Here is a 13,566-nt window from a genome sequence, read left to right as displayed (position 1 = left end):
TGGAGGACACTGAGCGGCGTGAGCTTGTGCTCACTGCAGTCTGTGGCAGCTCAGAGATGTTTGCTAAGGGTGCACTTCTCTGGTCAGAATTTGTTACTACTTAAAAATCCACCTGTTAATTCCTGGTGTGCCTGAGTAGGTCGATGATCTTGATCTTTGTGCTGCATTGGAGGAGAAAAGACTACTGCAGACAAGCACGTGGCATTGCCTAGGCTGCATGTTTGAATTGGTGTGACAGATTGCATTGTTGGATATTTAGCCTGAAGATCAGAAAATGAACAAAAGTGAATCTTTGCCTGTCCTTTGTCTGTCTCTCTCCTCACCACTCCAGGTTTTCACTGGAATTTTCACAGCAGAAATGTTCCTGAAACTCATTGCCATGGATCCCTACTATTATTTCCAAGAAGGCTGGAACATCTTTGATGGATTTATTGTCTCCCTCAGTTTAATGGAACTGGGTCTAGCAGATGTGGAAGGACTTTCTGTGCTGCGATCTTTCCGATTGGTATTCCATATTCCCCTTATTTTTGAATGTTACTATCTTGGAGCTACTAGAAAGCTTCTTACATAAGAAAAGGCAAAACCCACTTTTTTCTGGTTTGGGGGAGGACAGAGATGGAGTAGTGTCATTTTTGTGATCTCTTCTTACTTCACAACTGCTGTTTACAAGATCTGAGCAACAGCTCATTGTGTTCAGGCAGTGAAGGATGACTTGGGAGGTATCTTGGTGTAGAGTACTTCATATGGATGGAGATGGACCATGGTAGAATGCACCACTTAATGTGGTCAGATTTGGTAGGTTGTATGTTACAGTATAATAAAAGCACTGAATACCTACAGCCTTCACGTGCTTTAACTTGTGCTGTCAGTGGTAAAGCTTTTGAAAATTAAATTATGAAAACCTCAAGGTTGGGTGCAGAGAACCACAACTGGGGTCGGATTTTCCAAGGTGCACAGTACTCAGAAGCTCCTGCTTATATCCAGCTTCAGAAAGTCTGTCTCCAAGTTCTCTGGAAATTAAACTTTGATTGTGTGTTCTGAATATGCCGGGAAAACAAGTCCCTTTTTCCAGGGGAAGATGAGAAGCATTCAGGAGAGAAAAAAGCAATTTTTTTTTGTAACACGCACCCTTCAAATAAGTCTCCTGAATTCCTTAATGTTGCAAAGTTTGCAAAGCAGGGTGGAAACTCCGTAGTTTTCCTTTGTAGAGGGAGATCAGCATGTGGGGGATAACTAAGTACAAACTCAAAGAGAAGTTAAGCATTCCCTGCTCCCACTGCCTTCAGTAGCAGAAGCATGGGCTTATGTTTACGGAAAATACAAGATGGTTGCTGTTTAGAAAGTTCTGTCTGATTTTCCTCTTTGTTTAAGATGAAATTAAATGAAGTGTCATTTGTCTGTTTTGGTTTTTGTTTGGTTTCCTTTTTTGTAGCTGAGAGTCTTCAAACTGGCCAAGTCCTGGCCCACCCTGAACATGCTGATAAAAATCATCGGTAACTCAGTGGGTGCTTTGGGGAACTTGACCTTGGTGCTAGCCATCATCGTGTTCATCTTTGCTGTGGTGGGCATGCAGCTCTTCGGCAAAAGCTACAAGGAGTGTGTCTGCAAGATCAATCCGGAGTGTGAGCTACCCCGCTGGCACATGCACGATTTCTTCCACTCCTTCCTTATTGTCTTCCGTGTGTTGTGTGGGGAATGGATTGAGACCATGTGGGATTGTATGGAAGTAGCAGGACAGGCCATGTGCTTGATTGTCTTCATGATGGTCATGGTCATCGGAAATTTAGTGGTCAGTAAATGGTTACTGATGGTCTTTATTGGTTGCCTCTGGGTGGGGTAGAACATGGGGAGAGCACAGGACAAGGGAGTGATGATCTGTGAGTCTGTGCCAGCTCTGTTGGGGTCCTTCATGGCCTTTGACATATGAACAGTCCTGTTGACTTTGGTAGCACAATATTAAGGATGTGCTTTGCTTAATTAGGGCCTTAAACCGTTGTCCACCAGTAAAGCATCCAAGCACTTTGCAATAAAAGCTGGAGGTACAAAACCTTCAGTCAAAGGGGGCAGACCCACACCTTGAGTGAGGGCGTAGAAGAAGCTTAAAAGAAGCGAAACCTGGCTTTTCAAATGCCAGGAGAGGAAATGGTTTGGTACGCAGGGGAAGGTCCTGAAGCATTAAAATCAGGTTGGAAGTTTCCTCTAAAATCTGCCCACTAGCTCAATCATGAGGTGTAGCTGTGTGCAAGAATCAGCTGGTGAAATTGCACGGCCTGTTGTGTGGGAGGTTAGACTAGATCATGATGTTTCCTTCTGGTCTTAAATTCTATGAAGAAAAGTCTATGGAGGAAAATGTAAGGAAGAATGAAGCAGTGTGAGCAGCTGCATGTCTTCAGAGTAGTGTTGTGAGCTCTCTGTGAGAGGACTTGTCTTACAAAGGGATTTTAACCAAATAAGTCTTGGGGACTGTCACTAGATGTGGACAAGGGAATAGAGCTGGGAGTGATCACTCAGAATGCCTAGATTGGGCCCATTTCCTTTGAGCCAGAGATGCGACTAAACCAGTAACACTGAACTTAAATCCCTTGCATGGCTGCTGCTTAAATCCCTCTTTTAACATCTGCAGTCTGGATCCTGCGAGGGGCTTCACGTCAGGGACCCTTTGAGCTGCACCGAAGCCCCGTGACCCCACGGGAGTTGTGCTGCACAGGGCTCCCCCGGGCATGGAACGCATTGCAGGATCCATGTCTTGTTCTTTGAGTCCTGGGTACCTCGATAGGTCTGTGGGACACCTGAGCTGGTTCTCAGGGTGGTGTTTGGAGACTTAGCTCTGCAGCCCCCGTTGACATCAGCAGGACTCGGGTGGCTGAATGCTCAGCTGTGGAAATATAACCCTTGTGTGTCAGCTCTGCCACGCGTGACCTCTTCTCTTTCAGGTGCTGAACCTGTTCTTAGCCTTGCTGCTGAGCTCCTTCAGCGCAGACAACTTAGCAGCAACAGACGACGATGGGGAGATGAACAACCTGCAGATTTCTGTTATTCGCATCAAGAAGGGCATTGCCTGGACCAAGGCAAAAGTGCGTGAGTTCATGCAGGCTCATTTCAAGCAGAGGGAGGCAGATGAGGTCAAACCCTTGGATGAATTGTATGACAAGAAGGTGAACTGCATCGCTAACCATACAGGGGCTGATATCAACAGAGACATTGATTATCAGAAGAATGGCAATGGCACGACGAGTGGAATTGGGAGCAGTGTGGAGAAGTACATAATAGATGAAGATCACATGTCCTTCATCAATAACCCCAACCTCACTGTCCGGGTACCTATTGCTGTAGGTGAATCAGATTTTGAAAATCTCAACACAGAAGATTTCAGCAGTGATACAGATCCTGATGGCAGCAAAGAGGTAGGATGGAATGCTAAAAATTCATCCCAGTCATTTGACCCTCGTGTGAGTGCCTGGAAGCATCTTGGGAGGGAGAACTAGATAGTTGCAGCATAAAACTTCTGTTTGTATTATGATGTCGTCTTTGCACTCACGACAGAAGTTTCTCATGCTAGTTGCTATATGGAGAGCCATAAATACTTATATATAATAGAAATACTTAATACTATCTGTCCTGTTAACACGAGATGTAAGCTGGGTCAGGATCTTAATGAGGTGAAGTAAGGAAGCAACTTCTGTTACAGTAAATCTGGTGAACAATTGCTGAGTCATCATGGAGTTTGGTATTTTATGGGGAACTAATTATAGATTATCGCAGAGCCACGAAGATGATTAAGGGAGTGGAACATCTCCCTTATGAGGAGAGGCTGAGGGAGCTGGGTCTCTTTAGCTTAGAGAAGAGGAGACTGAGGGGTGACCTCATTAATGTTTATAAATATGTAAAGGGCAAGTGTCAAGAGGATGGAGCCAGGCTCTTCTCAGTGACATCCCTTGACAGGACAAGGGGCAATGGGTGCAAGCTGGAGCACAGGAGGTTCCACTTAAATTTGAGGAAAAACTTCTTTACTGTAAGGGTGACTGAACACTGGAACAGGCTGCCCAGAGAGGTTGTGGAGTCTCCTTCTCTGGAGACATTCAAAACCCGCCTGGACGCGTTCCTGTGTGATATGGTCTAGGCAATCCTGCCCCGGCAGGGGGATTGGACTAGATGATCTTTCGAGGTCCCTTCCAATCCCTAACATTCTGTGATTCTGTGATTCTGTGATTGGATTGGGTTTTATTTTGTGTTCAAGAAAATTGATGATACCAGCTCCTCTGAAGGTAGCACCATTGATATAAAGCCTGAAGTGGAAGAAGTCCCTGTGGAGGCACCAGAGGAGTATCTGGACCCAGACGCATGCTTCACAGAAGGTGAGATGACTATAAGTGTAGGAAGAAGCCTCTCAGCTCGTTTGAGGACCTGTGTCTACTTAGGCTTACCTTAGGGTTAGGTCTCAGTCTGGATCAGGGCTGGCTGTCAGCTTATTTTGAGACCCTTCTTGGACCCTGCAGCCCAGGTGAACTAGTTTAGAAGAATTTGCAAGGTGAAGGCCTTGGAGATGTAGTTGCCATTGCAAAGATCTAGATGACCTATAGGTAGGGCAAGTTGATTATTTGTACAATTGATGCCTTGAGTACTTAGAAGCAGAAGAATGTGGCTCCTGGTCGAGTTTTTTTCCCTTCTGTCGCTGGCCTCAATGTCTTTCGGCAGCTGATCCATTACAGGTATTCCCATGGCAAAGATATTTTAAATGGTTCAAGGTTATTTTATCAGCAAGTTTTCCATTCCTCTTCTGTCAAGTGCATGGATGCCTCACCAAATAGAACGAGCTTAATCTGTTCACAAATTGATGTTAATTCAGGTGCCCAGATACAGAAGTGGCAAAAGTAATCATAAAATCCTTAAGAACGCAAGAGTTTTAACTGAAACTCAGCGTGTTTGATGTTGTTGGCATCAAAACTGCTTCTAGACAATGACAGTTTTATGTTCTTACATTATATCATCTGTTACCTATCAAAATTTGGGCTCATACTCCTTTGTGCACTGTCCCCATTCCAGGTTGTATGCAGCGCTGTAAATGTTGTCAGGTCAATATTGAGGAAGGGCTGGGGAAGTCTTGGTGGACCTTGAGGAAGACTTGTTTTCTCATTGTGGAACATAATTGGTTTGAGACTTTCATCATCTTTATGATCCTCCTGAGCAGTGGTGCTCTGGTGAGTAAAATACAGAAATATGTGTAGCCTGGTGGTGTTAAACTGGGGGACATCTAATTGGGGAAGCTGTATATAGGAAATTGGGTGAAAAAGCAAACTGTGATGTGTTATTTATTCAGGACTTTCCTTTTTTGGGGTTTTTTTCTTTTTGGTTGGCCGTTGCAGTGTTGCAACTGCTAGAGCACGGAAGGTGCACTGTATAAGAAATTAATTCCACTGCTCATCTCCGTATCATTTAAATAAGCTTTTAACAACACTGAAGTACAGAATAAATCCGATATAATGACACGAGTACCTGGTTATTTGCAGGCTTTTGAGGATATTTACATAGAACAGAGAAAAACCATCCGGACCATCCTGGAGTATGCGGACAAGGTCTTCACTTACATTTTCATCCTGGAGATGTTGCTGAAGTGGTGTGCTTATGGATTCGTCAAGTTCTTCACCAACGCCTGGTGCTGGCTGGATTTCCTCATTGTGGCTGTATGTATCCTCTCCTCCTTATTTCTTCTTGGAAAAAACTGTTAGTTACAACAATGCTGGGGTAATGTTTTCTCCTGAGAAGTGTCTTAACTGAATCATGTGTTTAATGAGGATTCGATCCCAGGTATCTGTAAGTTTCCAAAACAAGGATAAAACCCTTGGGCCCTTTGAGCGTGGCTGGTGTTTCCCATGCCCTGCAGAGACAAAGGAGGGTTTTCCACCCCTTGGCTCTTTTGCTCTGCTGAAAATACTGTTTCTAAGAGGCCTACCTGCATGTAGAGCTACTGGAAGGTGTTAACAGTGGGAGAACTTGTGCAGACATGGTATTCCTTGGTGACACCCTCTTTCTGTAATCATTTGCTTGCGTTATTAATGATGGGGAGGGTGATGAGGAAGGCAGAGTCTTCCCATCCTACCACCTAACGAGGTCTGTTCTCAGCATTGGGCGCATACATTTGTGAAAATCTGAGTACTTTGAAAGCTTATTATGCAAAATGAAGTTCAACATCATCCTTCTTCTGTTAAAAAGATCTAGTGCCCAGGAGAGAAAGAGCAGAACCATATCAAACACCAAAGCTTGCTGATAAGAGATTGTAGCATGAACAAGGGAAACGGTTGGTCTGGACAGATCAGTACACGATCACCCTGGAATTCCCCTGCAGAACATCTTGGTAGGGAGAATAAATTTGAGAACTGAAAGAAGACAGACAATAGAAAGAAGTGTTAGTAAAAAATTTGGCTCTGAAGCACAGCAAGGGCATTTAAAATAAGCGGAATTTGTACTGTCAAAAGTGGCAGAAAATTATGGAATTCAGTAAGACTTGAAGTCCAAAGAACTGCAAAAAAAGGAACCTTAGAATCCCAAGTGCTTGGATTCTTTTAAAACATTTCGTCACATCCAGTTGTGAATCAGTGTCCTTAGTGAGTGCCCCAAGAGCAAGTAAAAAAAAAAATTAAAAATTTTTCAAAGCTTCTCATTTGGAACATTTTGAATATGCTTCAGTTATGCCAAGTTCCTGTTCAGTGACATTATCACTCTGGAAATATTTCTGAGTAGGTGGAGGAACTGTGCCTGGAATTCAGGGGCAGAAGTGACTCAAGATGTCTACGTTTCCTGTGGAAATGGGAATTTTTAAAATTTTTTTTTTAAGTCCTCTCTGATCCCCTTAACACCTTTCCTTTTAACACACATCTTGAAGTAGTAACTCTTCTTTTCTGAAAATAACCCTGTATCTCTCTTACTGCCTTAAGATGAAGTACAAGTGCTAACATGGAAGCTAACACGAGCTGCCATCTCCTCTTCTGTACTGCTTTGAGGAGAGTGGTTCAGCAAATGAAATTCTTTGGGGTGTTGAATTTAAAAGACGACCAGCAGCTGAGCACAGAAATAGCATTCACAGTCCTTACGCTTCACGTTGTGAGTTGAATTCCAGCTGCTGGGAACAAGTGAAGTGCAGTTTAATTGACAGATGTGTTACACGTTTCATTTGCTTCCCAAGTATCTGGCTGCTGGTGGAGGAAAGATAAGGAACTTCCCGGGCCGGTAACACATTTACAGGGAGCGAACAAGTGCGTGTGTACAAGGAGCCTGAACTCATGGTGCTTTAGGAGAAATTTCTTTTTCCACTTGGTATCGTAGACAGGAGAGTTGCACGGTTTTTGTCTGCAAAAAATCTGCAATGTGAATTCGAGATGCCAAAACATTACTCGACAAAATCTCACTTATGCATCGCATCCTGTATCTGCTAAATCACTTTTTTTTATAACAAATTTTCTAATGTGACGTAGGCAGGGTTCGAGTGAAGTCAGGATGGCAGCCGTAACTAATAGAGAATAAGCCTTTGCATCGTAACAACGCTCTTGAATGTTATTTTTCAGGTTTGATAGCATTGTCAAATAACCCTCCTCCTCTGATTCCCAAAGCTTGCTGGGTGTATGTGTGAAGACAAAGTCTTTTTCTGGGTAATAATGAAGGCTTCTGCTTTTCAGTCGATCTGGAATTCCTTTTGTCTGACATCGGTGCCTGCTGTGTCTTCTGTCGGCGTGTCCCGAGAGAATAATGCTGAAAGACCCCCTGAAAGCTCAAACAGCCTTTAGGCGTTTGTTTGCTGCTCGGGAGCGAGGCGTTATCCCAAGGGGAAGAAGCTCTGAAAGTGAGGATTCAGGGAAGCCTCTGCCCTGTATTATATTTACGGGGTAAAACGCTGTAGTTCTCTGTGTATGGACCCTATAGCCCATTCCTCCAAATCCCATCCATATTCTGAATTTGGGGATCAGGACTTTAATGTACTAGCGTTGCTTGGTCCCTTCCTGAGTAGGCTGATTTTGCTTCACAAAGGCTTTGTTGTAAACCTTTAGGACACCCTTGGCTTGGTTTTTAATCAGAGTAATTTTAAAATCAGAAAACTACGTTGAAAAAACAAAGAGCCACGTTGCCATATATCGCAGCCACTTATTTTGGAGGAGATCTGAAGACAGAAAAAGCGTGAAGCACGTGCACAAACAGTAAAATAAGATTAAATCTCTTTAAGTTTTCCTGCATCTTCACACATTTGAAATCTGGTCCTGAAACGTCCCTGGAATACGTGTGGAATAAGAATGGTCCTTGTAATTAATTTCACATTATTATCTTAATACCTTTTTTAAACAAGAATGATAAATAGGAAGTGTCCTATTCTGAGAATTAAGCTAAAAACCCCACCTGTTAGAGGAGGAGGTCTCATGTTTTTCCATTATTTGTTACTGTATATTGATGTCTTTTTTTTTTCCTTAAAAAAAAAAGGTTTGACATATCTGTTCTTATCTGTGTCTGTAACGTGATACCAGCCAAAACCAGAAGGTGGTGGGATGCTGATGAAAAGGTGTCTGTAGATACTCTTTACATATGGCCAAGTCATGTCTGATCTAATCTAAATAGTCTTCCGTTGGCTCTTGTAGGAAGTGGTCCACTGCCCTAAACACACGTGCGAGGTCAAAAAGTAGATGGCCCCACGCTGTCAGGCTTTTGGTGAGACAGGGCTTAATCCTGCGGGAGCCTGAGCTGCTCTCAGTACCGGTTGGTTAAGGGTATTCAGTAATTCACCAGTGTGGAGCCTAAATCTGATTCCAAGCTGCTAAATAGGTTGTGTTTGTGGTTATGGTGTTGAAAAATGGCTCTAAGAAACCTGTCCCCAGCTGTGTCGTAGTGTCAGTGTACGAGCCCGAGCAGCCACGCAATTGCTGCACGCCTCAGTTTGCCTGTCTGTAAAATGGGCTCACCCATCCTCATCCTCCCTCAGAGAAGCTCACAAATGTCACTGCGACTTCAAGCAGGCAAAAAAAAGCACACGGCGGTTGCTATGTGTTACGAGCAGAAAAAAAAAAACACCCATCCTTGGGTTTTCAGGCAGTAAAAGTTGGACTGAGCTGCCTCAGCCCCGTGTGACGGGGTCAGCGTTCACGTTTCTCAGGATTATTTTGGCAGGAGCAAGCCCGGGCACGCGTCCCGTCCCTGGAGGCCGTTGCCGCAGCCGAGGCACCCCCATTCAGCGTGAGCACGGTGGCTTGCTGTACGAGTTGGGTGCAGTTCGTGCAGTGTGTGTATTTATCTGTATTCTTTCTCATAGGTACCTTTAAAATTTGTCTGGCTTAAATTTAATGGGAGCCGCTGGGACGCTGCAGACAGTAAAGGGCGAGGGTAAGGCTTTTGTCATCGTTTGGGCTCTTCCTTCCGACAGACCCCTTCTCCGTCTGTGTGTCTCTGCCTCTCTCTCACTTCTCTTTCCCCTATGTTCTTTTCTTATGCCTTTCTCAACCGCATTATTTCCTTCCAGGTCGTTTCAGTCAAGTGAAGTAGGCAGCTGGTGTCATGTCTTCGGTATTTATCATGGGGGCCGCCCAGGCTGGCAGCCCGGGCTGGGCCATCAGGGCTAGGGGATTCATTCTAACAGTCTGGAACCTTTTTTTCTTTTTTCTTTTTTTTTCTTTCTTTTTTTTTTCTTTCTTTTTTTCTTTTTTTTTTTTTTTATTTTTCTATTTTCTGTGTAGGTCTCTTTAGTCAGCCTTATAGCTAATGCCCTGGGCTACTCGGAACTAGGTGCCATAAAGTCCCTTAGGACACTAAGAGCTTTGAGGCCTTTAAGAGCGTTGTCCCGATTTGAGGGGATGAGGGTAAGATGCCATTAGCAGCTGATCCTTCTGCATGCCTGTGGGGCGGGTTGTTTTTTTTTTAAGCATGCTAGAACTGATCAAAACTGGTCTAAAGAAAATTCCAAACAGAATCATGATGCAGCTGCTGACTCGATCACCTCTACCGTGGATGTCCCCTCACCCTGCCCACCGCTGCACCCTCCCCTCTTAAGAAAGGGAGATGCATTAAGCTGCCTCATTACATTAATTACTGGCCCAAACCACATGCCATTCGTAGACGATGTTAACACTTGGCTGTTCTCATTTAGCCTGGCTGTTACCTCTAGCATCCGAGGGGGCTTCTCAGCTGGAACTTTTTTTTAATCTAGGGAGAATCACCAGGTGCAAAGAAGCAGAATTTGAACCACCTCAGGGTCTGCAGCCCCTCTAGGCGTTGGCCGCTGGTGGAATTGGATTGAAAGACTTTATCTGAGGGGTTTTTAAAAATGCAACGTGCCTGCAAGGGGGTGAAAGGCTGCTTCCTTTCTGGGATCACTCGGGCCTTCAGGAAGGGACTGGCGGGGAGCTCAGCTGCTTGAAAAAAAGGCTTTGGTTTAATTCCTCTTGTTGCACCTTGTTGTTCTCGGTCCAGTCTGGTGGTGACTGGAAGCCTTGTCTGATAGTGAAGCTTTTCCTTTCCACTCCCTCCCTTTTACCATGCTTTACGGTCCCCTGTCCTGTCACTGTGGAACTAGCAACGAAGCACAAGCAAAGCATTGAACTTAACAAGCTTCCCTCAAATTGTTAGACAGCACCACTGTCTTGGGGATTTGAAATTATTGCCGTGTCTTGCTACTTTGCCACTAATATTCTGTATTTTGGTGCTTTTTTTTCCATTTGGGATTGAAATAGTCTTGTAAGAACATGCAAAAAAATTGTATGTTTCTGTTAAGTAAAGGGTGTGTTGTCTTAATGGGTTTCCCAGTTGCTCTTAGAACAATAATAGAGGTGTTTTGTGCTAAATCCCAGTTAGCTCACAATTAGAGATATTACAAGAGATAAAATTATGTATTTTAAATTTAAAAAAAAAGGAAGGGAACAGCAGTCGCACAGTTTTACTTCAGGGTCTGACTGGAGTAATTCCACCTGGATCCTTCTGTGATCTCCTTTGAATTTGCTGTAGTGTAACTGCACACAAAATACAGCGCGAGAGGGGCAATGAGCTGACCAGGGCACCTCAAATTCCACCAGGAAACCTCAAATTCCTTAAGAAGTGATGGAAATAAACAATATAACAAATCCAGAGAGGGTTGTTTCTTCCCTAACATGTTATCCTGCTGTTATTTCTTTGTGTCTGTTGTTACTTTAATTCTAAACTTTATTCCATAACACAGACACAAAGGATGAGAACTTTTCCAGCAGCACAAAGCCAGTGGTTTTGCTGGGCTGGGTTCAGGTCCCACCTAAGAGTACGACCACAAAGGGAAAGACCTAGCACTAAACCTGCAGATATTGAAAGCTGGTTTTAAGCCGTGCTGGAGAGAAGCTGTGATTTCTAATGCACAATACAGAAATTCTCATGCTTTAAGTGGGGGATTTTCACCACAGCAAAATTGAGAGAGTTATGACTTAGTTACCTAAACCCAATTATTTTTCCTTTGTTTTGACTTGGAGACAAGTGTTACTGCCCTGTACAACCAGAACAATTCTTCTGAGCCAGAGAATAGCGATTTGAAATGCCTTTGCAAAGGAAACAGAAAATGTAGTTCTTTGCTTTTCTCTACTCCATAGTAATCTGCTTTCCAAGAGCTTGCTCTGCTCTTAAATTATTCAGGACGTTTGACAGTAATGCTATGAAACGTGCATGCGTTTTTGTCAGTCTGCACACAAAAGCCATGTTCCTTCTCTCAGATCTTTTGGAATGCTCTGTAAGTGACCATATTGCAGGAGGATATCACTTTTTTTTTTCCACTTCCCACAATGAACTGGAATAAGCCAGTGTATTGGTAGCTGAAGGATCTTAAACCAACAAGGCGTCCTGCTGTTGTGTTGGGGTTTGGCAGCAGAGCATCCTATTCGGATGAGGGGGAATGAAAGCAAAGCCTGGCTGGAGGGCCTGGCTCTCATCTGTGTCTTTATACCTCCCTGGGTACACAGTGATGAATTCCTGACGTCACTTAACACTTGTTGTGATGCTACTTACTGTCTAGATTGCTGTTGTCTTCCGTTTTCCTTCATGCCTACTGCGATGGAGGACGGGGGCTCGCTGCAGAGCTTACCATGTGTGTGGTGGTTGCATCCAGCAAACATGTTGGAGGAGAAGAGGGGACACTTGATGGTGGCCAGGAGCAGTTGTGGCTCAGGTGCTGCCACTTGAGGACTCCTGAATCACCGTGTAGTTGAGCAGTCTTTCAAAACTATGGCAAAGGGGTAAAAACAGTTTAGATTCTGTTCATCTATTAAAGGAACCTAAATTAGGAGATCATCATAAATGATTTAATAGCCTGCTGACCTAACTCTATTAAAAGCCTGATAGGTTACATTTTGTCATGTGTTGGCCAGGGATGCTTTAGGGACATGGTGCTCCCAAACTGTGAAAGGCTAAAATTAGGAGATGGTGGAGGATACGAGCTCTGAGAAAACCCATTATCGCTCCCCGCTGTGTTTGCTGCGGTTTGGAGGAAGGAACATGGCTTTTCTGTCTTCTGGAGCCTGCATAGCTGCATGCTCAGCTGTCTGCCTGGGACAACACGATTGGCCTTGCTTAGTCACAACTATGATCTTGGTGTTTACAGCGACTCGCTGCTTAGTGTTAACAGAGCAACGCCGGGCTTGGTCCTGTCCCCACCGGAGTCGGTGCCACGCAGTTTGCTGGGGACCTCGGTGGGAGCAGGAGGCAGGCTCTGAAGTGATAACAGCCTTGTTTGAACGTGGGGAATGGCCGTAAGGGCCACTGGCTGACGAGACCCATCAAATCCATGAGCAAAAGTGTCCTCAGACTTGGCTCTGAGAAAATTTTAGCTAGGAGCCTGTTTGTTACAAAGAAGAGAGTCTGAGCCTCACTCAGTAATGCCCCCCTCTCCCTTCTGGCAACTAAAATGATCTAAAATAATTGTTGTTTAACTAAAGAAGTAACAATCCAAAATCAAACCCAGTCAATCTAACAGCCTGGCCTGTTTTATTTTAAAAACAGAGCTTCAGGAGGTGGCTTTTGAGCAGAATTTTTTTAAGCGCTTGGAATAAGTTCACTGCCAACTTCTGCGTGGAGCAAACGCCACAGATGTGTCAGTGGCCTTACCCCCTATTCCCCCCCCAAAAACAGCTGTATTGATGCTTGCTGTTTCCTGCCTTCTGTTTTATACTGAAACTTTTTCCCACCCCTCCCAACACAGGTGGTTGTCAACGCCTTGGTTGGCGCTATCCCTTCCATTATGAATGTGTTGTTGGTCTGCCTTATCTTCTGGCTGATTTTCAGCATTATGGGGGTTAACCTGTTTGCCGGGAAATATCATTACTGCTTTAATGAAACAGCTGAGGAGCGCTTTGACGTAGAAATTGTTAACAACAAGACAGACTGCGAAGCGCTGATGCCACCCAACTCCACCGAGATTCGATGGAAGAATGTGAAAATTAACTTTGACAACGTTGGGGCAGGATATCTGGCTCTTCTGCAAGTCGTAAGTTTTGCTTTCACCATCTCCCTGGTAGTGGGAAATATGAGCTGCTCCTGATGCTTTTTGACCGCTCCCCTCTTGCCATGAAATACAGCATCCCATTA

The 13,566-nt window shown here is 44.3% G+C and overlaps 1 protein-coding gene across 4 annotated transcripts in view; it reads left to right on the top strand.

Moving 5' to 3' along the window:
- SCN8A (sodium voltage-gated channel alpha subunit 8) overlaps nucleotides 1-13,566 on the top strand; it is a 55,491-nt gene that overhangs the window by 33,706 nt on the left and 8,219 nt on the right. For all 4 annotated transcript variants that reach the window (XM_068409767.1, XM_068409765.1, XM_068409764.1 and 1 more), the window contains 8 exons: nucleotides 332-505; nucleotides 1,433-1,789; nucleotides 2,934-3,404; nucleotides 4,238-4,355; nucleotides 5,044-5,198; nucleotides 5,508-5,681; nucleotides 9,708-9,830; nucleotides 13,181-13,465. In XM_068409767.1, coding sequence (XP_068265868.1) covers nucleotides 332-505; nucleotides 1,433-1,789; nucleotides 2,934-3,404; nucleotides 4,238-4,355; nucleotides 5,044-5,198; nucleotides 5,508-5,681; nucleotides 9,708-9,830; nucleotides 13,181-13,465 — 1,857 coding nt within the window. The remainder of the gene's footprint in view (nucleotides 1-331; nucleotides 506-1,432; nucleotides 1,790-2,933; nucleotides 3,405-4,237; nucleotides 4,356-5,043; nucleotides 5,199-5,507; nucleotides 5,682-9,707; nucleotides 9,831-13,180; nucleotides 13,466-13,566) is intronic.

This window comes from Nyctibius grandis, chromosome 11 (genome assembly GCF_013368605.1).
Source record: "Nyctibius grandis isolate bNycGra1 chromosome 11, bNycGra1.pri, whole genome shotgun sequence".
In the NCBI taxonomy this organism is placed as follows: Eukaryota; Metazoa; Chordata; class Aves; order Nyctibiiformes; family Nyctibiidae; genus Nyctibius; species Nyctibius grandis.
The sequence above is the reverse complement of the archived record's forward strand: the minus strand, read 5'-3'. Positions and strand labels throughout refer to the sequence as shown.